Source organism: Lissotriton vulgaris, chromosome 12 (assembly GCF_964263255.1).
Source record: "Lissotriton vulgaris chromosome 12, aLisVul1.2, whole genome shotgun sequence".
NCBI lineage: Eukaryota > Metazoa > Chordata > Amphibia > Caudata > Salamandridae > Lissotriton > Lissotriton vulgaris.
This window is the reverse complement of record NC_141700.1, coordinates 429,539,164-429,566,633: the sequence shown is the minus strand read 5'-3', so window position 1 is coordinate 429,566,633 and position 27,470 is coordinate 429,539,164. Positions and strand designations below refer to the sequence as shown.

The 27,470-nt window shown below is 43.4% G+C and overlaps 1 protein-coding gene across 2 annotated transcripts in view; it reads right to left on the bottom strand.

Moving 5' to 3' along the window:
• LPCAT2 (lysophosphatidylcholine acyltransferase 2) overlaps positions 1–27,470 on the bottom strand; it is a 241,330-nt gene that overhangs the window by 200,674 nt on the left and 13,186 nt on the right. For both annotated transcript variants that reach the window (XM_086945191.1, XM_086945192.1), the window contains exon 2: positions 995–1,134. In XM_086945191.1, coding sequence (XP_086801317.1) covers positions 995–1,134 — 140 coding nt within the window. The remainder of the gene's footprint in view (positions 1–994; positions 1,135–27,470) is intronic.

Here is a 27,470-nt window from a genome sequence, read left to right as displayed (position 1 = left end):
AATTTGAATGAAGGTAGCACCCATGGCCTTAGTAGCTATGCTTCTATGACCTGCAAAGCTTGCCTTGGGATGCTGGACTATGATTATGCCAAATTACTATTCTATGCATGACACCATGCAAAACATTACAATAAGTCAGAATCTATTTTACCTACACATACATAATGTACACCAGCAGTTGCAAAGGTGTATGTTGTTGCTTGTGGACTTTTGGGAGAATTCTACTTTGTCGGAATTTATCAGCGCTGCACTTTAAGGGGCCGTATTTTTCTGGATTATTTATGGCAGCTTTATTTCTTGATCAGCAAGCTATTAAAAGGGTTTACGGCATGTTGTAATACTGCACTTACATACAAGGCTAAAAGATTTGCTCCCTAACTTGTTTGTCAATCGAGGAGGCAGCGGGGCAACTGTGGTAAAGGGGATACAATCATGTCAAGCTTTTCAGTGACAATGCAGTCCTGGATGCATCTTATGTGCAATGCTGTTAAAACTGTATCAGTTATATGTGGTTTTGTTTTTGTTTTTGTGTAAGCAATAAAAAGAATTAAAAAAAATACACAAGGCTAATAGTTCCAGTTCTGGTTATTTTCCGGATTAACTGCATGCTCTACTTGAGAGCCTCAGCATGCAAGACTGTATGTTACTTGTGGAATTAATGTGCAGTGCTACCTCAGTTTAGCCCATTGCGGTTCCCACTACCCTGCAATTTTGGGATGTTGCAATTTCTCAGTATCTTGAGCTATTTACTCAAGGTTTCCTTAGGACCTCAGGAAATGGGGTTAACTAAATGCAGCAGTAAGTGCCCTTCCCTCTAAGAGCTATCTGTCGGAACAAGAAGGTAAAAACATTACAAACAAGGCAGAGTAAACATGTTGCAACAGAGAGACCAATGCCCCCCCAACAGAAAAAAAGGACTAAAACAAGAAGCAATCATTAAGTAAAACAGTGCAATCCTAGCAATAGAATGTTATGTGAAACCACAGACGTTTACCTTCGCCATTGAGCGATTGGCCGAGAGCCATCGCCAACATAGCCACAAGTGGCAACAACAGCAAACGGCCATGTTAGCAGCAAAATTACCGCAATACATATGGCTCGTATTGGAAGCAGAATCGTACCAACAGCACACATCTGAAAAACAAACGAAAAAAGCCAAAATTACTGCTTAATTAAGGAGGGCATTTTCGATGAAATAACTGGTAAAAAAAAAACTAAAGAATTGTGGTTGCAACGGTTACAGCAAGGATTAAAGCCATTTGAATGCTCAAAAAGGTATCCAGTTTTGCCTTTCTAGGATGATGCTCAATTATCTCCTAGTTACCTCTGCAAGAGGAGTCCACCAGCATCCCTTTACGCCTCCTAAGCTCGAATGGCTTCTTGCTGCTTTCTCAGGCTCCTTACCTATTGCAACTTTTGTAAAATTAAAGGCTGCTTTACCCGCTTCTCTGTACTGAAGAGAAAAATAACTGGACATACACTCAGGAATAGTGTTTAAAGAGACAAAACTTCAAATATCTCTTAAAGGTCAGATGATCAGAGGTGACACATTGAAAAGCACATACAATTCAAAGAGAAGGAGCTGCTCAAGAGACGGTCCCTTGAAAGTGTGGAACTGTAAGAAGTGATCAGGATGAGCAGTGAGACAACTGTGGTACATAGTGGATCAGTTAAACTGAAGGAAAAGTGAGCTTCATCTTGAAAAGGATGGTGGACAGTACAACTAGCTTTGAATTAGACTTTACAGCTAAACACCAACTATTAAAGAGAGGTAAGGGTTACTGAAATCTGCACCCTGCAGAACAAGAGTAGAATTAGATGTGCTACTGCATTGTGAAGCCTTATAATCCATAAATTAGGTCTGACAGAAAAGTACAGTTACATAGTGTTGGCATAACCAATCCTGGACAACACAGGAACTGGGATAGACTGCACCTTAAGCAGGAGTGTGTGAGAGTTGATTAGGCATATGCATCTTTAGATAAAATAAGGCTATTTCCATCACAACAAAGATCTAACTAGCCGGAGACAAATTTGCTGTAACAATGGACAGTGATTGAAGGCTAACATGGTAGAAACGTACCCCTCTTTCGAAGCACCAGGATGGTACCAAGAGACCAAAGACTGGCTGGCTCAGAACACAGCCAAAGATCATTACAGGAGAGGAGGGCAATCCGGGACTTGGAGGAGAGGGCCATAGCTAAGGATGAGAGAAGGTTGGCCTTAGAGGAAAGTAGGGTCAGGCTGAGCTTGGAGCCCAGATCAGATGGTGGCAGAAGGTCTGGCCCTGGTGTGAGGTTGCTCAAGGAACTTGCCCCAGGTTATGTTCCAGGGGCGGACGTTGACAAGTGGCTGGCCTCATATGATTGAGCTCTCACAGTGAGGAACACAACACAACACTGGGGGTAAACTCTGTTGGAGTTAGTAGCAGGGTTGGTAGAGATAGGCTCTCTCATTGGAGGATGAGATAGCGGAGGCATACACCCACCCAAAGGCAGGCCCTGTTGAGCTTTGTGAGTTAACTCCTGAAGAGTATAGGCAGAAGCTTAGATCCCTACAGAGAGCTAACACCCAAACATGGGTAGACTTTGTTGGCACCTCAGACAGGGCATGACATGGTTGAATTAAAGGCAACAGAGTGAATACATTTGAAGGGCTATACAATATGTTAGTTAAGGAGCACATTTTAACATATTGTCAGCCAGAGAAGTTGCAAAAGAATCTGTGGACTCCAAGATGTTTAGCTCCAGGGAACCGGGCAGGATAGCTGATGAGTGGATACGAACCATGGTCCCTAAAAAGACCCTGGCTGGTGACCAGTAGAAACATGGTTAGGCCCCTCTCAGGGAAAAGAGGGGGAGATTATAAAAAGAAAGATTTCCCCAAAGAGTACCCAAAAGTAGCCCAATGGGGGGTTGGGGTGCAGGCCTAAGCCACATCCCCTTCAAAGGGGAAGTGGTATCAGGGAAAGATGTTTGAGCCCACTTGAAGACAGGGCTGTGCTTGGACTGTAACCAGCCAGGGCACAAAGGGGATGCAATCAGCACCATGAGGGCACCCACTGGTGTCAGTCCAAAGGTTTGGCGAGTGTAGGGATTGGTCGGGATGTTGCCCCTAGAGATCCCAAAAGGAACACAAAGGCGACCTTAGTGTTCCTGAGTGGAAAGAACATTGAACCTTTGGACCACTGGCCTACTTGCATGGAGAAGTAAAGGCAGTGGTCAAAAATCAACGGGGTAAAGTTAAAGCACTGAGAGATACAGGTGCCAGTGTAACTATGGACATGGCTAAACTGTTTTCACCAGACCCGACCCCACATGAGGAGGAGCAGAAGATTCAACATCACAAAGTCACACTCTATAGCTGTGGTTGAAATTGGGTGGGGAGGAGCTACTACCTCAAAGAGGGTAGCTATGCCCCCTACTATCCCAGGGGAGTGTTTGCTGCGCAATGACAAACATTTCTGCTTGGACAGAAGTAGAGAACAAAACACATGCAGTCATGCTGGGTCTACCTGAATCAGTGGGTGTTAAAACCAGAGCACAATAGGCCCCAAGAGGGAGTCATGGGATCCTGGAGTCAAACTGTGGACCAGGTTCCTAAAGCCTAGAGTAGAAGCAGGAAAGTTGGCAGTCCAGCCTCCAAAGGTCCGCAGGTCCAGAAGGAGCCCAACCCTCACGGGGAAGGCCTGGTGTCTGATGAAGAGCTGACCCCTGGAAACTTGTCAGATCTAGCAGAACTCAAAGGTGCAGGTGTTCCTCTAGGGAGGATCTAAGCAATGGACACTGGACATGTCCTACTGTAGAAAGCCTGCAACAGTTAGTTGTTAAACAGGCACAAGAGGATAACAGTTAAACCCATATGGTAAACTAGGAAGAGGGGTCCTGTACAGGTAGCCAAGGGACCCCAAAACCAGAGACATACAGGAGACTGCTGGTCCCTCAACAGTAAAGGGAGTTTCTCCTTAACCTGGCCCATGATATCCCCTTGGCAATTGTTCCAGTTGGAGCAGGGTCAAGACTAATTTGCATATGGTTGGATCCAAACACAGTGTGGTCAAGAGAACGATAGTGGAGTGCTACCATGAGCGATTGCCAGTGGTTAGGCTTTTTGCAAGCATTGCTCTACTTCACCTTTTGTGCGTTTGCCATATCGTTTTATCAGTAAACTGCATGTTAGTCGGAAGGTTTGTGGCCATTTCAATGGAAAATGTGAAGTTTACAAATAACAAATATAAATACGAACTCAGAAACCTTCCTGCTGCTGCCTTGATGACAATGCTATTACTGTACTGGTAGGCAAGTCAGATGGCATGTGTACCCTATATGTGACATATACATAGAAAACCTTTAGTCTATTAAATGAAGCAAAATCATTTTTAGGCCGAGTATTAGCACAGATGCGCTGTCTGCAAGTCCTTCTCTCAACAATAATACACATTTTTCCCCACTTGCTCCTTAATATTGGTTCAGTCTTCTTTGTTGCCTTCTCACTCGTTTGCTTTGGCCACACGTAATTTCCCTTCTAAGCTAACGTGCACCAATAAAGTACTGTATCCTTCCACTTCCATTGTTGATAGGTTGCTAGGAGAACTCTTTTTTGCGTTTCCGGCTCCACGACTTCTGGTGCAGTCGTCACAGTGCCCAAGAGCCATCTTGCTTCAGTGTAACTTTGTGTGATCCACCTGCTGTATGGAGTCAATTTCAGCAAGGGAATGCTGTTGAGCAGTGTTGTCGGATTTAGAAGAGGTAGTTTTCTTTAGCTTCTGCTTCAGTGCCAGACAACTTGAAATATTAGCACGTTACCATTGCCGTATTCAGTAGATAACGCACATGTGCAACTGATCAGCAGCCGCCTTGCATGCATCTGCTAAGATGTTCACATTGTACAGACCCCCCAGGATATAGCGGCATGGATTAGCAAATCTAGCGGCACAAAAATGGAAATTTAGCGGCACAAATATGGAAATTTAGCGGCAATTTTGCGGCATTTTATGTGGCCATTTTTCCTACAACAAACACAGATATCTTAGTGTTTTTAGTTACTTAACAACATGAAGCTATGTATACTTGGTTTCTTTACAATGTAGACACTTTGGGGCAGATTTACAAGCCCCTTGCGCTGCTTTTACGCCGCCGTTGCGTCACTTTTGTGACGCAGCGGAGGCGCAAAAGATGCACCATGGTGCAGGGTATTTACTACGTGACGCATCTCCCAGATGCGTCACGTTGCAAAGCCTTGCGCCAGAAGAGGCGTACCATTGCAGGTCAGTTTGTGTATTGCAATAGCCTTAGAGCTTGGTGCCACTGTACCTGCTGCACTAATGATGGCTATACCCATCGCCCCTTTTATTAGTAAGCACGTTAAATAGTACAGTGTATTTTGAACACGATCTGATATCCCACCGGATGCCCGTTCGACAGACCTAAACACTAGAGAAAGAGCAGTCAAAACCGCCAAGTGGTCACTTGTTAAACAGTAGCGAACTGCATGTTGGTACTTGTAGTTTCGTTGCAAAATGTCAGCCTGCAAATCGTCTCAGATTTAAAAGCGGGGACTGATTGAAGTTGACACCCATGACATGGGGCCACTTGACGCCCGTGTTAAATTTCTCGCCTCTAGGATTTTTCCCATGGCTCACTCCCAGGGGGAAATGGTCTGCAATAGGTGAGCTCAACCCTCTGACTTCATCCCTTGTCCAGCGCGCCTCTGCAGATACCCCGTCCCGTGTGCGCCTCAGCTCTCTCGGCTGAGTGGTTCTGTCTGTTTATCTTGAGGGACAGACATCTCTGCACGGCGCTCAGTCTCCAAGCCAGCGAATAGGGTGACCAACTGGCATTGGTGCAAATTCAGGACGGTGAGTGTAAAAATTCAGGACAAAGGGTCAAAATTCAGGACACAAATTCAGGACAGGAGCTCAAAATTCAGGACAAACCTTCAGGACAATAGGTACGTTTTACAGACACATCAGAGGGCGCGCAATAGTATATAAGTAAGCCCAGCCATTTCCAAACATATTCAACCGTTTGCAAACCTATCCATCATGTATCCTTCCATCTATCATTTCACTCATCCATCCCTTCATCCATCCCCTCATCCATCCTTTCACTCATCTCCATTATCCATCCACCCTTTCACCCTATCCATCTGTACACTTATCCATCCACTCTTCATCCCATCCATCCATTCACTCATCCATTCAGCCATTTACCCTTTCACCAATCCAGCCATCCTTTCACTTACTAATCCTTCCACCCATCCACTATTTTAGTCATCCATCCATCCTCCCTTTCTCTCTCCATCGACCCTTTCACTTAGCCATCCTTCCTTCCATCCATCCTTTCACCCACCCATCATCCATCCATCCATCCATCCATCCATCTGTCCTTCCCCTCATCATCCATCCTTCCCCTCATCACCCATCCATCCTTCTCCTCATCCATCCATCCATCCATCCTTCTACTCATCCATCCTTTCCCTCCATCCATCCATCCATCCATCCATCCATCCATCCATCCCCTCATGCATCCATCCTTCCCCTCCATCCATCCATCATCCTTCCCCTCATCCATCTTTCCCCTCATCCATCACCCATCATCCAGCTACCCTTCCATTTCTTTATTTTCTTAAATTATAGACTGCATGTTTGAAGAACCGAGGTTTGCTTACAATTTAGTGACAGTAATTACGCTCTTTGAAGAGAACCACGTGCTGCCTCGGTGTAATCAGGTGTAATCTGGCCGAGTCTCGGATGTTTGGAGCCCTGGGTAGAAATGGAATGTGTGAGCCCCCCTCTAAATAGCAGAGACATGACACATTGCCTCGTACAGGAATTCACAGACGCAGGGCGCTTGCCGCCCCAGAGCTCGAGAGACAACCCTCCAACCTCACCTCTCCCCAGCCCCTCTTCCACCTGCTGGCGCGTGCTGCCCTCCTGGGACTCTGTGACCTCTGTGGCTGGCCCCTCTCGGGCTCTCCGTGGCTGGATAGCTGAACCTGTCTGCTCCTTAACAAGCACGTGCGAGGTGGGATCAATGGGGCGCAGGCTAGCCACTGAAAGGTGCTTTTATCTGATAATTAGCATCAACTTGGAGACAAATTGATTGTTGGCTCGGGGTAACAAGAGGGAAATGGCAGTCGCGGATTCCACCATCAGGCAGGGCTGTTTGCATGTGAATAGATGTCGCTGCTCCTGAACCTGCAGCCCCTCCCTCTCAGTCACCTTCGAAGCACCTCTTAACAGGTCATCAAGGGCTGGAGGTGTGAGGGTTGCAATCCTGCTGTGCCTCTCCAATGCTGCTAATAAAGCAGACCCCCAGGATATAGCGAAAAATGCTGCGATTTCTACAAAAATGCCGATTTCGCTGGCATTTTTGTAAAAATCGCGGCATTTTTTAAAAAGTGCCGATTTCGTGGCAAATCGCGAAATCGCGAAATCCTGGAGGGTCTGATTGTAGGAGTGCCTGATTACCAAACACTCCGGAAGTTCACCATACCAGCCTCGCGAGTGCGCCAACCACTTCGATATGTAAAAGAGGGGGGAACATTTAGATCGTTTTTACAGGCAGATTGCCATGTCACGGGCATCATTGTTATCCTGTGATCTTACATGATACGCACGCTCTCCCAACAGGTCAACTGATCTTGGTAGTCCAGTAACTAGTCTTCATCTGTTTTGGTAAGAATCTTTAGCATGCTCCAGCCAAAAGCAGGATGAGTAAGGGGAACAGTTGCCTGTCAAACTGGCATCTTTATGGTTCGGTTTACAACCTGTACTAGTTATCTCACAGCTTATTTGAAGCTGCCACAATGCACTGCATTCCCCAGATTTGTTCATACTTGAATCAGTGCAGTAAGCCCCATCTCTCGGTAAAATAATACAAATTGTAGATAATATCGTGAAATGGCTGAAGGCGGGTCTGCAAATTACACTAATGTTCTCATCTCAAGTTCGCGGTGAAACACTTAACCTTTTTTGTGAGTTAGCTCGACATTTGATCTCAAGTGATTCCTGGCCTCTCTTTTGGTGCACATCACGTACATTAACACCACCCACACACTTTTTCCCGTAGCTCTCCACTCTTTCCAGGTTTGTTTCATTCTTTTCCTCCCAGTGTTGCCTTTTATTTTTCCCTTTTCTGCTGCGCCGTCTTCCACCGCCCCTTCCCCCCGACCATTCCTTCTTGTTTCCCTGCACTTTTTGCCTTCATTAGTTGGTCCTTTGCTATCTCTGCCACTGTCTTCATGTTCCACTTATTCCTTCACTCCACCCTTTCCGTGACAGCCCTCGCCTCTTAGCTTTCCACCATTTACTGATTCTTCCTACTGTCTTACCCAATTCTTTTATTTTTTTGTTGACATTTTATATAAGTTCTAATAATGCCCTGAGGGCATCAGAATGCCTCACATTTTACTTTCCATATAGAGTGAATTCCTGAGATAAGGAGGCAGCTTGCATTGGCATCATATCACCAACTTTTTAGTCCCACTTTAAGCTTGAGCCAGATACCGGTCTCTGGCTCATGCCCTCATAGAACCTGGAGTTCAAAACAAGGAGACTTTCATGTGGTTTCTGTTTGCTGCTCCCGCTCTACCCTCCTGCACAAAGTTAACAAGCATTTGCAATGCAATAGTTCTCACATTTACTCAAGTTAGCAATTGGCATTGTAAAGGACAATGCCTTTTATTCATGTTTTGAAATCGAAAACAAAAATAAAAGGCTTTTATTTGCAATGTCAGTAGCTCAAACTCGCGTAAATGTGGGACCTATTGCATTGCAAATGCTTGTTTTGTACAGCAGACATGCTGAACTCACATATTTGAAGATGCTCTCATATGTGACAAAGGAGACTCTGAAATAAAAATGTACCTAAGATCATACAGTTTGAGATAAGTTTATGGGTGAAGTGCATTACAGTTAGGTTGTGTACATTATTCAAGTCACTAGGCATGCAGGTTGATTTTTCTTAGCCTATATTGTTGCTTTCTTGACTACAGATGAAGATTACCCCTGTCTGCTGATATTGCCAGGACTTTCACCTGCCTTCAACACAGTTGTTCATCCAAGCCTCATACGCATCCTGGAGTCTTGAATGGGATTCACCTGCAATCTCCTTCCCAGGTTCTCCTCCCACCTTCCCAAATGACATAAGAGGGAAAAGACATTCACGACGACTCATTCACAACAAAGAACCTGAAGCACGAGTTTTCAGTAGATGGCACTCGAATTGTATATGAAAGATGTATTACTATTCCTAAAATGGTGTATGGCTACATGTTATATGGTTTTGCAGAGTGGATGTTTTTTTTATTTTTTTTTAAACAAATTATGTTTAGGAAACCATTTTCTAAAATAGTCTTTCTTATGTGAAAACGTGTTTGAATTTTGCTGTAAATGCGGTAAAGTTATACTCGCAGTGAAAAACACCCCACTTATAATGGAAGTATTTTGGTAAGTATTAAAGGTATTACTTGTGATATATGTATATAGATATATATAAGTGTATTTGTAAATAGAATGTGTACAGTGCACTGTAACCCAACAGGCATCCTGGCGCTAGAAGAGGTACGCAGTAATGAACCACTGGGATCTGAACAGCTAAAGGTTAGATTGTTGGAAAGAGACAAGTTTTTATTTGTTTACGAAAGGGTAAGAGATCATTCATCTGTCGCAGCTCTGGAGGCAGCTTATTCCAGAGTCTTGCAGCAGAAACACTGAAAGCTTGACCCCCCCCCCCCCTACTTAGCTCTTCTGGTATGGGGAATTTTCACCAAGATGGCTGAAGAGGACCAAAGGCAGAGGGAAGGAACATACCAGCAGAATTTACTTTGCAGTGGTATAGGGCCCAATCCATGTAGTGCCTTGAACACAACACAGAGCGATTTAAAGTGAATTCTCTGCACTATGGGGAGCCAATGCAGCTCCACAAGGGCCTGGGAAAGGAGGAATGTCGAGGACGCCATGCTCTGAATTCTCTGCAGTCTGCCAGTTATAAACTTAGGGGATTCCAACAAGAGGGAATCACGCTCCTAACTACCAGGGGGCGTAACAGTGGGGAGTCCGCAGGAATAGGCCAAAAATCAGCCAGAAGCGGAGGTGGCACTCTCCCACTCTTAATAAATAGAATTTCAGTTTTATCTGCATTGAATTACAGAGAATGGTCTATTAACCACTGAGCCACACTCTGCATGCAGTTGTGAAAATTCTGCAAGGAGGTTGACTGTTGTCCCTTCAGTGAAAGAATCAGTTGAGTATCATCAGCATAGTTAACCACCCCTAAGCCAAAAGATCTAATGATGTCTATCAGGGGGCGCATGTATACAATACAGAGAATATGACGTATCGCAGAGCCCTGCAGCACACAATGATGGACCTTAGTAAACTCTGACTGAAAAGGGTGGAGAGCTATGCCCTGACATCTGTCAGATAAATAGGAGTGGAACCATTTCAGTGCCTGACCAACTACCCCAACACCTTCCAGCCGTATATATATATATATATATATATATATTACCTACTGGCGGTCGCCAGTAGGTATATATAGTTAGGATTTTTTCTCTATGGGACTTTTGAAAATTCTATGTCTAATAACTTTGGCGTTTGTGGACGGAATCGGCTGAAATTTTCAGGAAAATGGCACATTTTGTTTCTGAGCAGCCCCTGAGAATTTGGGGGGGGGTTTCATCAAGGGGGGGCCGAGAAAAAAGGGGGTCCCAAAACGCGTTTTTCCCATTCATTTTTCCATAGGGCGTTTGGCCTCACTTTTAGCTCGAGCGGCTGAATGGATTTGCACGAAACTTGGCAAAATTGTAGGGACTGTTAGCCCGATGTGCCTTTGCTAGGTCTCAATATATGTGCTCCAGTGGATTTTGAGAAATTAACGTTTTAAAAAACAGATATATCTGTGACAGCGTCCCGGGTAGCGCTCCGGTTCGCGAACTTTTCGCGTAACGGAACTGTGCGCAGCGAAGCCGATTGGCTCTCCGGTGTCTGTCAACATTCTAAACAGTCCGGAACGGCCGCCATCTTGTCTCTCGGTAGGATCGAGAGACAAGAGGAGGAGAAAAACGAAGGGGGAATTTAATGAAAGGGGGCAAGGTAGACCCTTCTTGACCCCCTAGGAATGATGTTGGGGTTATTAATGGGTCCCGTGCGGCAAATAAAAAAAATTTGATTTTTTGCGGTAGAAGCGCTTTTCGGTTCGCGAACCGGGTCGCGAAACGGGAATTCGCCATTTTGTGTTTAGTTTTAATTAAATTACAAGATGGAGGAAAAACAATGTGAGAAATGGGTATAAGGGGGTACGGGAGACGTATCCTGACCCCCTATGTTTTCTGAGGGTGGCTGAGGATGCTCATATATGTTGATACATGTCTTCCAGCGGCTGCTCGTGAGCGTTTTTTTTTTTTTGCTGCGTGACGTCTGTTAACGTTCGATTCGAAGGAAATCAGGAAGTGTTGACCGCCATTTTGTCACTGCGAGTAAATATATTGTTAAAAATAATTGTTATGAATTAATCCGTATTGATAAACATTGTCTGCGCCATCTTGCCTTTTTTCCAATGCCACACTTTTGTTGAGCACGGCAGCCATTTTAGATGCCTTGACCAGACCCACTCTCTGCACGCCGCCGATCCTCAGCATGGCTCCCCACCCTCGCAAGCATCTCCCCCACGCACTGGTCACCCCCGCTCTCTCTCATGCATGGGCCATAAACCTCCCCCCATCTGCGCTGCTCTTCCCTGAGAATCACACCCTGTGCCCGCCCGACACCTCCCTTTCACCCTATTCACTACCGCACCCTCTGACACTCCTCTTCCTCTGCGTCTGATAGCCTGGGACCGGCCTGGACAATCACCTAGCCCTGTGGATGTAGTTTATGGCCCCAACTGTAAAGAATCACCCCTCTTCAAAGGAGTTACAGTAGATCAAGGCCCCCACCCCATGAGATCCATCACACCACACACGTTCCTACTATCTGATAACGATCCTGTATTGTGATTGGGGAGGGGATTCTCACTGTGAGGGTGTGTGGGACCGAGCCTGAAGCGGAAGATTCCAGGGATGCCTTTTTGTACATCAAAGTCTTCACAATTATGTGTCACATTAAAAATATATAGCACTCCAACAAAGTAGTAGGATTATAACACTTTAATAACTTATAAATATATACAACGGTCCAACAAAGTAAACACGTTAAAAAAAACCATTTTAAACAAAGCAACAATGGGCTGCTGTGAGGTGGCGTCAGTAGCGGTCCGTTGTGCGAATAGGCCGAAGGCAGCACAACGCGCTGAGATTCAGACGGCACCCAGGTGATGTCCAGTACGTTGCCGCACTGGTCTTGGCATCCTACAATGCTGCGCCGAAAAACGGCGTGGGGCTCCCCGGGGGAGGGGGTGGGGGGGGTGGGGGGGGAGGCGGCGCGAACGGGCCTCCCCAGGTGGAGGCTCCTCTGCTGCAGCGGGGCGCCCCTTTAGCGTTTCAGTCGCCATTCAGCTGTTTACCGCCCGCTTTTGCTGCACTGTGCCTCATCCACCATTCAGCCGTGTACCGCCCGCTCTTGCGGCTACAGCGTCTCGCCCACCATCCACTTGAGTGGCGCCCGCTCTTGCGGCTACAGCTTCTCGCCCACCATGCAGTTGAATTGCGCCCACTCTTGTGGTGCAGCGATAGGCGGCTGCCACAGGACTCTTAAAATGGCGCCCGGCTCTTCGGATTTGGGCCTGGTCCACTAAAATGGCCCTGGGACACATTTGAACTCGGAAATTTGCCTGCTAGGGCCCCATGCTCGAAAGCGTCCCCTCAGCCTTGAAGATTCTACATAAGTCATCGGGGCCCCCGACTCCCGCAGGCTTCCGGTGCGGAGCGGCTGCCATGATTGCTTGCGGAATGGCCACGACGGAGCTACGAGATGGTGGTGCTCTCATGCTGATGCCAGCTTCAGTCTGAAACATCCAGAAACACTGTAGACTATCAATTCGATGACTTCCGGTGGAGCCCCAACGTGACCCGGTAGGGAAGAACTTGCCCTCTCCTCTTTTGACTGATGGTTCTTGTTGCCTGTCCCCTCTGTTGTCATCTAACGGAACCTTTTTGGATTGCCGAGTGAGAAAGAAAAAAAAAAAAAAAAAAAAAAGTGGGGCTTTCATCATTTGGGAAAAAAAAATGTTCGAAAGCAATGAAAGGTGTTATTTTTAGGTCTTATGACCAAGCCTTTCATCATTAGAATAACAAAAGTAAAATCAACCAATGAAAAGTTTTATTAACAAGTCACATGACCTGTTATGCTTACGTTACGCGCTGCGCTCTGGATCGTTTCCGGGAAGCTGCGCCTCGCGCACCGGAGCACTTCCGGGTGCGCTAACGCGGCGCGTCATAGGACGCATTACGCGACAACGCAGGTCCACCAACCAGCGGTCGGAACACAACCCCTTTCAGTAGTCCAAAAAGTTCTGTTAAATGACAAGAGAAGGGACAGGCAACAAGAACCATCAGTCAAAGAGGGGAGGGCAAGTTCTTCTCTACTGGGTCACGTTGGGGCTCCACCGGAACTGATCGAATTGGTAGTCTACAGTGTTTCTGGATGTTTCAGACTGAAGCTGGCGTCAGCATGAGAGCACCACCATCTCGTGGCTACGTCGTGGCCATTCCGCGAGCAATCATGGCAGTCGCTCCCCACCAGAAGTCTACGGGAGTCGGGGGTCCCGGTGACTATTGTAGAATCTTCCAGGCTGAGGGGACTCTTTTGGGAATGGGGCCCATGCCCTAGCAGTCAAGCGTCCGAGTTCCACGGTTGCCCAGAGCCATCTTTGCAGGCCAGGCCCAAGTCTATGGAGCCGACCGCCATTTCATGAGCTCCGTAGCAGCCGCCTGTCACTGTATCGCAAGATTGGGTGCAATACCGTTGGATGGCGGGTGAGACGTTGTAATAGCAAGAGCAGGCGCAATTCAGCTGGCCGAGCGAGGCACTGTGTCGCAAGCGCGGGCGCAAGTCAGCTGGTCGAGTGAAGCGCTGGGGTGTAGCTGAGAAACCTCCACCTGGGGAGGTGGGGGAGGCTCGTTCGCACCGCCTCGCCCTTCTACTGCACCCCACGCCGTCTCCTGGCGCAGGTATATGTGATGGTCGGACCAGGGCACCGCAAGACGTGTCTTCAGGTCAAACGGATTGTGGGACAAGGTGTGGAGCAGGCGCAATTATCTCAGGGGCCTCCGTCAAGTGGTTCAGGGAGGCACCGCATCACATAGTTTTCCAATGCAGTCAGGTCCACAAACAGCCCCCATTTACTTTGAGAATAGTGAAGCTGCAGCAGGTGCAAATAAGATTCAGACAGTGTTACAAGCGCTGCTCGGAACCCTCAACTATGGCACCCAACATCCAGGACTTATGCCATTTGTGCAAGGCAGTGACATCGAAGCATCTCAGGGACCAAGCAACATACCATATCCAGAGTCCTTCCCACAACCTCTGCCTTCCTTCTTACCTAGTTATTGTTCTTTCACTCCCACTCCAGGCTTTTAGTCTGTGGATGGAAAACCATGAACTTACACTCACCTATGAAAATCTTACTATTGATGGTTGATTTTGAGCCCCAAATACAAAGGCTTGTTTGGATCGATGTTGCAGCAGGCTGCCATGTAAATAGTTATTTAATAAAACGTTTTACCCTGTTACTTTGCTGGTGTGTTGTATATATTTATAATATTTGCATAGTGTTTGTCGTTATTTTGGGTGGGGTGGGCGGCGGAGCCGAGCTGTCTTGCAGCCATCATGGTGTCGAGCTCAGTTCCTCTCACTAGTTTCGTATTTGTCATGAGGAGTTGTTCATAATGTTTCTATTTTAGCGAGGTCAAAAAGAGATCCCATTAGTGGCCTAGGATGTGGAGTGAACGATCGGGTGAGGTGATTTGTTTCGGATTAGTGCCATTGTGATGTGTGGTTCCAGTGGCTGTCATTTGAGGTGTTTGGGTTTTGATTATTGCCATTGTGATGTGTGGCCAGTGGCTTTGATCAGGAGGTGTTTTCTTTGTGATGTGCGACAGTGAGGTGCACATCGAAAGTAATAATTTGATGTAACTAGTGTGTATATACATTATATATATATATATATATATATATATATATATATATATATATATATATATATATATATATATATATATATTCACTGAAAAAACCATAGGTTTCACACCAGTTATAGTTAGCAGGAAGTTTTACTCGCATAAAACCATTGAAATTCCACGTTATAGTTAATTGGACTCACTATAACTTGCGCCTGCAATGCACTGCTGATGATGTCACATATTACATCACTCATGACATCACTGATGACACCATCCTTGTGACAGAGTGACAGACCTCCTTTCACTGTAATGTAACCCATGAAACACATTGAAAAATATAAATTACATTTTTTTTAAATGGATACCCATACCAGTTACAACAACCAATTCAATAATTCCACCATCTATATACACATCCACTCATTCACCAACAGTTCTATATAGTCACTCATACATATACTCACTCATCATATGTAGTGATTCACCTATACATCCTGTTACACACCGACAGTCATCCAAAAGTTACTCTCACACATACAAGTAAACTATTGAACATCCATTTATTTGCATATACAGCTACACACACACACTACCACCTTACTTCTAAGCAAACCTACACATACTTACTCTTAAACAATCACTTATAGAAACACATAATTATTTAAACAGGAACTCTTTCAATATCTCACTCTCACATATACTCACTTCTATACATCAATACTCACATATACTAGATTAAAACATATGTAGTTACTGATCAAGACACTAGTGAGACAGTCATTCACTCACTAACACACACATATACACACTCATCCACCCATACAGTCCTGCACATATGCGGTCTTCAAAACACATACAAAGATAGAGTTAGTCATTCATGCATCTATGTGATAAGTAATACCCCCACAAAACCATACAAACACTCATACTGATACTAAAAAAACATCTAATAACCCATATACACACACATGTACCTACTCACCAACCCATGCAGCCCCAGGGCCGGCGGCAGATTAGCCCAGCACCATGTGACTCTGGGCAATAGCTTGCTTAGTCTTCCCGACGTCCCCCAGCGCCTAGAGACCCTTACGGGTGATTGTGCGCTTTACAAATGTGGATTATTATTATTATTCTTAGACACGAAGTGAAACACTAATACATATATATATATATATAAATATTTAAACTTTACTCACTAATATATGTATTCAATAAGAAACACTTAATAAGCCAGTTAACGAATCAATTTTTATTTAAAAAAATCCATTTAGACACTTATTTAAACATTTATTCTTCCAACAACTTTTACATATACGTATATAATAACAAATTTATTTTTCAAAAAGACACACATTTACTGGACGGTGTCATCAGTGATGTCATGAGTGATGTCACTGACCATGTCATGAGTGATGTAATATGTGACGTCATCAGCAGTGCATTGTACGCGCAAGTTATAGTGAGTCCAACTAACTATAACGTGGGAATTTCAATGGTTTTATGCGAGTAAAACTTCCTGCAACCTATAACTGGTGTGAAACCTATGGTTTTTTCTGTGAATTTCATAGGTTTTTTTAAATGCTAATTCCTAACTATATATAGGCCTCAAACCTATGAAATGTAATATTTTTTATAATGAATCCTATATTGTATATTTATATAAAACATTTTTTTTTGCCCTGGTGCGCTCTCGGGGCGCGCCCCGGTGTGCGCACTGGAAAGCGCATTTTTTCGGAGCGCCCCGGGTCACGCACCGGTGAGCGTCCCGTTAGCGCTATTGCCACGAACGAAAACATCATGACGTATCACGTAGCTGCGTACGCGTGATATGCACGGCGTAAGCGCACCCGGAAATACTCGAGCGAATACGATCGCGCAACGTAATCATCTGACGCGCTTACGCAGCGTGCCCCATGGCACGCCTGGGGGCGCGTCGCGTAAGCGCGTCGGGTCATGTGACCTAAAAATAACACTTTTCATTGATGCAGAACAGTTTTGGTTTCTAAATGATGAAAGCCCGGGTCATGTGACCTGAAAATAACACTTTTCATTGGTTCAGGACAGTTTTTTTTCCGAATGATGAAAGACCCCACCTTTTTTCCTTAGTCTGACTTTGTCCTTTGACTGAGGAAGACCTGTTTGAACATCTTTGAGAAAAATGTTGTACTTTAAAATGGCTACAGTAGCAGCAGCAGCTGGAGCATCTGCACCACCACCACCACCACCATCATCAAGAGGACCACCACAACATTACAATGGTGGTCAAGAAGGAGGAGGAGGAAGAGGAAGAAGGGAGAAGGTGGCTGCCGGAAGACAATACCCCATACAAGCCAAGGCAGCACATCGTATGGGAGTTTTTTTCAATCCCAGAGGGCAAGAAAAAAGTCAATGCACCCAAGGTGACTTGCCTAATCTGTGGCATGGAACTTTCAAGGGGGAACCCGTACAAAAAATATTCTTTTGGTAATAATACCATGAATAGGCACATGCAGCGCAAGCATCCAAACAACTATTCTGCTGCAGAGGTGAGAGAACTGGCCAGTAACCCTCCCCAATCTACAACCACCACCTCCAAAAGAAAGCAACCCACTCCATCGGGACCAGAGACAAGGGAGACGACCCCTTGCATACAACCACGGTTTGGGGAATTCCGAATTACATGTATTTTTTGTGGTAAGACCATCTCCTATGGTGAACAGAGCATAAAGCTCATCCTCCTTGCTGGTGACAACCACAATTGCCCCAAAAAACCCTAATTTTTTACTGATTTTTTTTTGCTCTAGTTGAGCCATTTTTAATTCCCTATTTTTTGTTTCTCCCCATAAAAATAACAAAAAAATATAAAATAGTTCATAAAAGCCCAAAAAAGTACAAAATGTTCAAAAAACATAAAAAAAATATAAAACAACAAAAAGAAGAAAAAAACAGCTATTTCTAGAACTACCTCCAAATTTTTTAAAAAAAGGCTACATTTTTTAAAAACTCTATCATTCATTTTTCCCTTGGAACGCTTCCCGGTACGCTCCGCAGTGCGCGTACCGGGCGCCCCCCCGCGCAAATCAAAAAAAAAAACCTAGGGGGTCAGGAGGGGTCTACTCTGCCCCCTTATGGTCATTTCCCCCTTTGTTTTTGCCACCTCTTGTGTCTCGATCCTACTGAGACACAAAATGGTGGCCGCTCCGGACTGTTTGGAATGTTTACAGACACCCTCGAGCCAATCAGGTTTCCGCGCGCGAACTCGCGTAGCGCGCTGGTTAGCGCCCTGGTGCGCGTACCGGGGCGCGGCCATAGATATATATATTTTTTTTAAACTAAATTACTCAAAATTCACTGGAGCACATATCTTGAGACATAGCAAAGGCACATCGGGCTACCAGTCCCTACAATTTTGCCAAGTTTGGTGGAAATCCATTCAGCCGTTCGGGCTAAAAGTGAGGTCGACCGCCCTATGGAAATTAACATGGGGAAAACACGTTTTGGGACCCCCCTTTTATCTTGGCCCCCGCTTGACAAATCCCCCCCAAACTTTCAGGGAAGGACCGGGGCGCCGCGAGGCAAATTTAAGGAAATTTTCAGGCAGATTCCTCAACCGGCTCCAAAGTTATCAACAATAAAATGTTGAGATTTTGCATTGAAAATAATCCTAACTATAACTACCTACTGGTGACCGCCAGTAGGTAATATATATCTTTCTGATCTCTTGCAGGATGTCCAGCATATTATATTTGCTTGAGTGTTATCTCATAATATTTGCTGCTTGTTTATTCATGATAATATTCACGTATTTAACTTTTGCATTTACCAAGTGTGTTATTATTGCTTGTATATAAACACATATCTCTACATATTTAAATGTGGTTCATTTTGACATCTGGGAAAGCCTTTCTGTTAGAGAGCATTGTGTAAAATAAAACCCGAAGCCTTTTTCTAAAAAGAGAGTCTTTGCATTTTGTAAATTAAAACCCTTTTCTAAAGGTGTTGCTGTGTCAGGTCTCCTACTTCGTTGAGTTTGAGCCACCGTGTAGGAGATTCTGTATTATCTGATAGGCGAAGCAAGATATTTTAGGCGCCACTTGTCAGGATACGAAAAGAGTTTTAAAAGGAGAAGATGCTCTCAAAATGCCTAGGATTTCAGTTGCAGTGTCCCAAATGCCAACTGAGTTATTTGAGAGGGAGATTGCCTCTTTAAAAAGGAGGGAAAAAACACTTTGTTATTTCAGACAGAAATAGTGGTGTCATTTTGAAAGCATTGCTTAGCATGAACCAAAAATGTGAACTTTTGAAAAAAGATTGTAGTGAATTGAAAAGAGAGAGTTAGCCTACGCTCAGTTTGAAAACAAGTCATTGGAAAGAAAAAAAAAAAAAAAGTTAAAAACAGGTACCAAGCTCTGAACCAGTTTGTTTTGCCAGGCTGTTCAGATAGCCAGGTTGAGTCATTCGTGAAAAATGTGAACTTGGAGATTCTTCCAGTTAATCTGCAGGTTTCACAAGAGGTTTTAATTCATTCTTCTGAGGATGTTACTCAGTAAGAAATTAATTTGAACCAAGAAAAAGTAAACGTGCAGGAAGATAAACAAACTAGCCTGTTAGAATTAGAGATCGTTGGTTGCAGTTATGAAATCAGACTAGTCAGTGAATGACAAACCTTGTTTTATTTGTAAAGACGCTATTTTGAAAAACAAAATGCAGCAATGTGCTTTTAATTCTGCACAACAGACTGTGCAGAGTGTTTTAAACGTGTGGCCAATACAGAAAGGTAACAGTGAGATATGTGTGCCAGTTCAGAGGCAGTGTGCTACTTTAGTAATTGCGAAAAACAGGGAAAGAAGAGTATGCTTTTAGACGTGTAGACCGAAACGTTTTCAAATGCTGGAGAATATTTTGCTCGGGTTGTAACAGATACAGGAAAAATACAGATGCTTTTGTGCTTTTGCACATAGATAGACACTGGGCAGGTGACAATAAGACATATTGGGATTTTGACTTTTGAATTTTCTCAAATGCAATGGGAAGAAGCAAATGCCATTAAGCGGCACACAGACAAAAACTGCAGTTTTGCAGGAACAGTTGGTGCTCATCCCAATAGAAAGTTCAGGGGTGGTGCTTGAGGTGCCTGAGACATAGGATTTCACAGTGAAGTGGCAAATTGTACTGCAAAGCTCAGCTACTGTGTATGCTCATGGTCCTACACATTCACTAGACAAAACCTTTAATTCCCTTACAGATGAAAAGGCTAAACTCTTGAGGACAGAGGTAGTGACATACGATTCTGATTTGGTGCGCATGACTAAGTGCGAGCACCTAGGAGAGAAAGCTAATACAAACAGGTGGGCTAAGAATGAAGGGAAGCATATCCCCCTAGACTTACGTAGAACTGTGATTCCCATGTGTCAGTATGCACAGCGCAGACCAGTCCCACAGAAGGTATGGGGCGAGTTGAAGAAAGGAAAATTCCTAGAGCAGACAGAGCAGATGGATTGCCTTGAGCTCATGCCAAGAAATGAGAAAGGGAGCACGTATTCATCAGTTAGTGAATAAATAGTCTGGATGGAGACTGCCCCAGCCCTTCTTACTGTGCAGGAAAAAGGAGAGTTTCACTCCAATACCAAGAATTCCGAGGCCAAAGTGTGGGTAGAATTCCTAGAAAATTACCCAGAGCCAGCAGAGAACTGTGCAGATAGGAATGACAATATTTTGCCATCAGCCCAAAAGAGACATTAGATTACAATGACCTTCTTTTTTCCCAGATTAGCAGTCCCTTTGAACAGCGTCTGTTAGCTCGAAGAGGTAGCAATCCTCTTGTTTTCTTTAAGTAAGTACCACAGTGCTTACTTTGTTTGCAATGACACGTGGGTGTCAGTGACTCACTATTAGTACCTAAGACCTTATTGATTTCTTTTTTATAGGTATAGATTTGCACACTGTAGACAGTGGAATCTATAAACATTTGGCGCCAGGATACCAGTGAGTGTTCCATTAATTTTGGTGATTATCTATGCATTTCACTAGCTAGTTTGTTGCAATCACACTGTTTTCTTCATCTTTTTAAGGGCATCAGCTTCTATTACATTGGTGATTTATTCCTTGCTTGATCTATTTCACTTTTTGTCACGGTGGCACACATTTTCATCAATTGACTACAAGCAGTTATATGAGGCCATTTTTCTTTCTTTCACTAGTGGCTCCACTCCTTGGCAACATTGAAGTATCTATATATCTTGACAACGTTAACTTACATACATCCAATTACAGGTAACCAGATTCTATAACAAAGAACTTTCTTTTTCTGTTTCTCTTGTGTTCTTAGTTTTAAAGTTCCCCTGAAGAAGGGAATTCATCCCGAAATGCATTGGGCATAGACACAATCTTCTTAAGTATTCTGTTCTTTTCTGGAATATTGATTGATGTGCGGACATTTGTTCAATCTTTTTTCGCAACAAATCATTGTTTTCGTTACTTATGTAAATAGTGTTTCCTTGGTAAAACACAAAAAGAATGTTTTTGTATACAACATAAAAACGTTTATCAGCTCTGAGAACTGGGAGTTTAATCTCGGTGTTGATAACTTTATGATTATTTTCTTGTTTAAATTGTTTCAAAAAGTGTGTTTTTCGTAAAGAGAATGTATTAATACTTTATCACTAGCAGTGCGCCTGGTATACCGGTGGTATTCCACAGGCTTTTTTCTAGTATCTTAGTGGTTGGCAACCTACATCCAGGCAGCACGCATCCTTGTGTACGCTCCTCAATGCAATTGTTTAGATTTGAAAAAAAAAAAGGGAGTGCATGGACCATACAATTTTCAAAATTTCCTTTTTTTAAAAAGAACATTTTTGTGCAGCGTTTTAAAGAGACAATACAGTTAAAAACATTGTTGACTTTTGGTTGCTAAGTATGGAGGAAGAACACCAGGATATTCAACACCTTACGTCAAGAGAGAAAAAAAACGGAAACGGATATCCATTCGTTTAGCAGCAAGTTTAATTAGTGTTATAGGAATTTGTGCTGTAGCTTGGTTTGTACATGTGAAATTTCCTGTGCTTTCGCTTGTAGTTCCAACATCCACACCGTCCGAACATTACCATTTTACACCATCACCGTTAGATGAAAGGCATAGACTCTCCTACAAGAATAATTTATTCATTCAAATGTTACATTATACTCATAGCATTACTGATATTTCTAATTGTTGGGTTTGCGGATTGTTACCTGCACATCAGGGTGCAGGGGGAAGTCCTCTCACCCCGCTCCCATTCTCCCACAATGGTTCTTGTCGTGCTTGGTTTGCACTTTTGTTGGCTGCAGAAATTAGGGTCATTTCTAATGCTGATATAGGGGGTCTTAATAAGAAATTGAATAAAGTATGTTACCCAGGCAATGATGGTAAACCGCAAGCAAAGGGATCGGATCGGAATGGGAAACTGAGGAATATGCTAGAGGTACCTCTGGCATGAGATATGTCTTTACAAGGACATGGACCAAACAAGAGAAATGATTCCCATGTCAAAGGGTGGTAATGGTGTAAACTTATTACCACCAGAGGATGAAGATAATTTTGCCACCACAAGTATAGCGGAAGCTGAAAAAAGGCTGGGTATTTGGACAGTATTATTTTGGAATATTGCGGGACTTAAATCTAAAATATCGAATGGCAACTGGGTCAAGTTGGTAAATATGTGTGACATCGTTAGTCTACAAGAGACCTGGACATTAGAGGCCATACATTTATGTGGTTTTAAAACCTTTAATTCTCCTGCAATTGGCTCATCACATGGGAGAGCTAAAGGGGGTCATTGTACTTATGTGTCAAACCAATTTAAGTGCCGTAAGATTGAAATGGTTTTTGATAATATGTACGATCACATAATTAGAATAACTATTGATCCGCACCTTGATGTGATCATTGTGAATTTCTATAACAACAATTTTCCGGTGGTAACTATGGAAGAAATACTTACAACCTTAGGAAAAAACATTAACCATTTGCTTGAAGGAAGTGCAAAAAAAGTCTGTATTATATGGGGTGGGGACTTTAATTGCAATCTGTGTAAACGCGGGGAAAATGGTACCTGCGGTCTTATGTTGGATAGGGATACAAGCCTGAGTCATTTTGAACACACTATTTGTGGGAATTATTTAAATAATCTCTTATTTGCATCCGACTTGGGTTTTGCCAATAGAATTGGCTGTAGTAATGTTCCATTTTGTCCAACGTTTAATGGGGGAGGTGCATACACCATTATAGACTTTGTATTAATTTCAGCTAGTTATGGTGGGAAGGTGTAGGACTTTAAAACTTTGGATAACACCCTAAGCGATCACTTCCCTTTAAGTTTGGAGATTGCAGATTTAACTAGTGATAAGCCCCGGATACGTGCACCGCGCGCCCATATAAGTGATATTGTCCTGAGTAGGCAGAATGGTTATTAGAAGTAATGTGGCTCACTGGTTAGAGGCGGCAGACCCGAGAGCAGAGGACGGCCCGGGACCAGGGTTCGATTCCCGGCGCGGCAGGTTTCTGGACCAGGGTCAGCGGACTCGATAATTCTCTCGCCTCGGTGCCCACTCTGATCAGCGATCACACTCGGCAACTCTGGGCATTAGCTTGCCTCATCTTCACTAACGGCCCCACCAGACCGCCGGGGATGCCTGGTCTCACCCTGGAGATACCCATTAAGGGACCATCTCTCAGGGAAGCCAGGAAGGGTTTCGCAGTGGTCGAAGCGCCTTGGGACCCTCCGGGTAAGTAGTGCGCTATATAAATGCCTATACACACATACATACATACATACATTCCTTAAAATGGAGTAAAATCGTACCGGCTGACTTTTTGAGCCAATTGATAACACAGTGTATCCCTAGTGTTAATGTATGTTTAGATGGTAATGCTGATGTTTTAGAAGTTAATACAAATTTTAGGACTATTATTGAAAATATCAAAGATAGTCTTTGGGTGGAATCAAAAAATGTTAAGGAAAAATTGGTAAGTTGGTTTGACACTGCCTGTACAAAAAGTTACTCAAAACTTAAGCGCGCCTTAAATGTTCCCTTAAGAGATATTAATATTGTTTACACTATTATGGAAGGATTACAAGAGAACCTTAAAAATAAGGAAAGAAACTATTAAAAAGGAAGCTTGGTTAGCATTGTGTGAGGCATCCCAGAATAAAGATTCAGCAGCATTCTGGAGGATAGTAAATGCCCCCCTCTTTTCCGATAAGGATATGGCTAGGGTGGAAATTGCCATCTCTGAAAATGAGTGGGTTAGACATTTTGAGGAATTATATCGACCGGAGAGTGAATGGGCTCAACCTCATACCCAGGATCATGTCGGGACCGAAATGGCCCAGACTAGAACTTTGATAGTATTGGATATCACCTTAAATGAAGTAAAAGAAAGTATAAAAGGCTAGCGCTGGAGGTAAGGCGCCTGGCCCTGTTGGCGTTCCAGTTGATCTTTATAAGACCAATATGGATCTTTGTGGACCGCTCCTTACCCAGGTTTTTAATGCTACTTGTTCTAATGGTTTGCTTCCTTCATGGTGTGAGTCAATTATTGTTCCTATATTTAAAAAGGGCGATAGATCTAGTTGCCAATGCTATCGACCTATCTCTTTACTTGACACTACCATTAAGATTTTCGGGCGAGTAATTTTAAATAGACTGCAAGTATGGGCAGAGGAGCATTCCATAATCAGTGAACTTCAGTACGGTTTTAGGAAGGGCCTAGGGATAAAAGACCAATGTCTTAACCTGCATATAATTACAGAAAAATATGTTAAAGTCAAGGGTGGTCGTATGTTTTTAACTTTTGTCGACTTGACGTCGGCTTTTGACTGCGTCACCCATTCCAAGTTATGGCCGATACTAAATAATCTAGGGGTAGATACAAACATAATTAATTACCTCGGAGAACTGTATGCTGGGGCTACTGCCAGAGTTAGATTTTGGAAAAATGGAGAATGTACTGACACCTTCAGAGTCGTAAGAGGGGTGCGGCAAGGCTGTGTCCTTGCTCCTTTCCTCTTTACAATTTATATTAACGACCTGGAAAGCGTACTATTAAAGGAGTGCAGGGATGTGCCGCTTGTCGAAAGAAGATCTATCCCTGCTCTCCTATATGCAGACGACACGGTCCTGATGGCCAGGACACCGATGGCTATGCAAACAATGGTTAATACGTTTACAGTTTTTATGTCCAAATTAAACCTGAAGTTAAACTGTACTAAAACGTTTAGCATGACCTATGGCCGCAGGCAATGTAAAAAGGAGAAGTTAATTTATGTCCGTCAAAAACCTCGCGAACAGACCTTTACTTTCCCATATCTGGGTATATTATTTGACAAAACTGGTCGATGGAATAATATGATTCACTCCAGGCACTTATGTGTTGTAAATTTATAATGGCGCTGAAATGTTTTAGTAAAAGGATGGGTAAAAAACCACCTAGGGAACTCCTCACTGTATATAGGGCAACTTGCGTGTCAATTGCTACCTACGGCGCTGGACTGTGGGGACATGCAAACGTAAAATTGTTGCAGACGGTGGAGAATACCTTTTTGAGATTCCTCCTTGCAGTCCCCGAAAGTACATCAACTTATGTTTGCCACGTCGTGTTGGGGGTACCTTTCCAAGAAAGCATAATTAAAGTTGCTCCTATTCTACTGTGGCACCGGGTGTGGACGACGGAGGAATGTGCTTTCAACCGCTCTATTTTTAGGGATGCAATGAGCCTAGAGAAAAGGGGCAAAGTGAAATGGTTAAGTTATGTAATGTCCTTTATGGCAAATATAGGTCACCCGGAATATTATGAGGACCCCATGACTATGAACCCTGTCTCTAGGAAAACTCTTAAAGATATATGTATGAGGCTTTTGGACGACCAAAGAACTAGAGCAGAAATCTTGAAGAAAGCGGTGGCCGCCCACAAATTAATTATGACCTCAGAACATATGCAACCCTATATTAGATTACCTATGAGCAATTTTGAAAGATTTTTACTTAAGCGCTTTAGATTTAATATGCTTTTTAGGCTATTTAGTTTTCCTGTCATGAATATCTGGGGTAAACAACTCATTAAGTGCCCCTGTGATGATCTATCCGAACAATCAGACATCCACATTCTTTTCTTTTGCAGATTTTACACTAATCCCAGGAAAAGATGGATTGTCCCTTTACTAAAGATTATGGATTTTAATCAGTGTCGCCCAGCTTTTTTTTAAATTACAACATCTTGATAATATTTTTACAGTAGCATCCTTGTCCGTATATTTGAAATCTATTATATGAACGTGTTTCATTTTGGATAAGTACATTGTATTAACTGTACTATAAAATATTGTGTTTTTTACTTGTACTTTCATGGTTGTTTTCTGTGCTAAATAACCAAATAAAGTTTAAATCTGAATCTGATTCCCTATTAGAACAGTAACAGACACACAAGTTCCCCTATGTGTAAAACGTTTTGGTCCCACTTTTGTAGGTAATAGTGATTTTAACACTGTATTGACTAGAACAGGTCAGACTCTTAGTATTTTTATAGCATCCCATAATACCTCTTTTTTTTGTGGGAATAAGGGTTCTTTCTACCTACCTCCAGGATGGTCAGGGATATGTTACCTATCTTTCCTCCTCCCCTCTGTTTATTTAGCTCCAGCTTCTTATCATAAGACTGGATTATCGCCTCTCAATCCTTTATTTGCTCAGAACTAGAGAATGATAGATATTAAGGCAGTAGATCAGACTGACAACACATTTCAAGAATAAGTTGACGTGAACTTGGGTATGTTTTTCTTTGTTGGTCCACCTCTTAATAGTAGGAACATACAAAAGAGTCACTAGAGTAGTTGAGGCAGTAGATAATCAGACTACGACAGCTCTAGGTAACACCATTGCAGAACTCCAGGCGGCAAGACTTGTAGTTTTGCAGAACCGTATGGTTCTACATGTTATTCTTGCAGAACGTGTAGGTGCTTGCCGAATTATCAGTGCCATTGCTGTGTTTATATACCCGACAACGCACCTTCCATTTATCAGGCCATTTCGAAATTACTTAAGACAGCGGCCGAGATAGACCAAGACACTGGAACATGGACCTGGTCTAATGATGCCTAGTTGTTTTTGGGGCATTGTTATGTCATGGGGATGGAAACTACTTGTTATTTCTGCCTGTATATTAGGAGCTATTCTAAGATGTAGCTTTTGTATTCAATGTATAACTATTATATGCCCCCTCTGTACTTCTTCATGCATGTCCCGTATCCCTTAGAAAGTGTATATTTGTGATGTTAATAAGCAGCTTATGATTCAGAAGATGAATTTATGAAAATAGATACAGAAAGCTTGAAGGCAGATAGAGCACCTTCACCCGTAGCTTTTGCTTTTTATTCTTCATGTACTCTGTATTT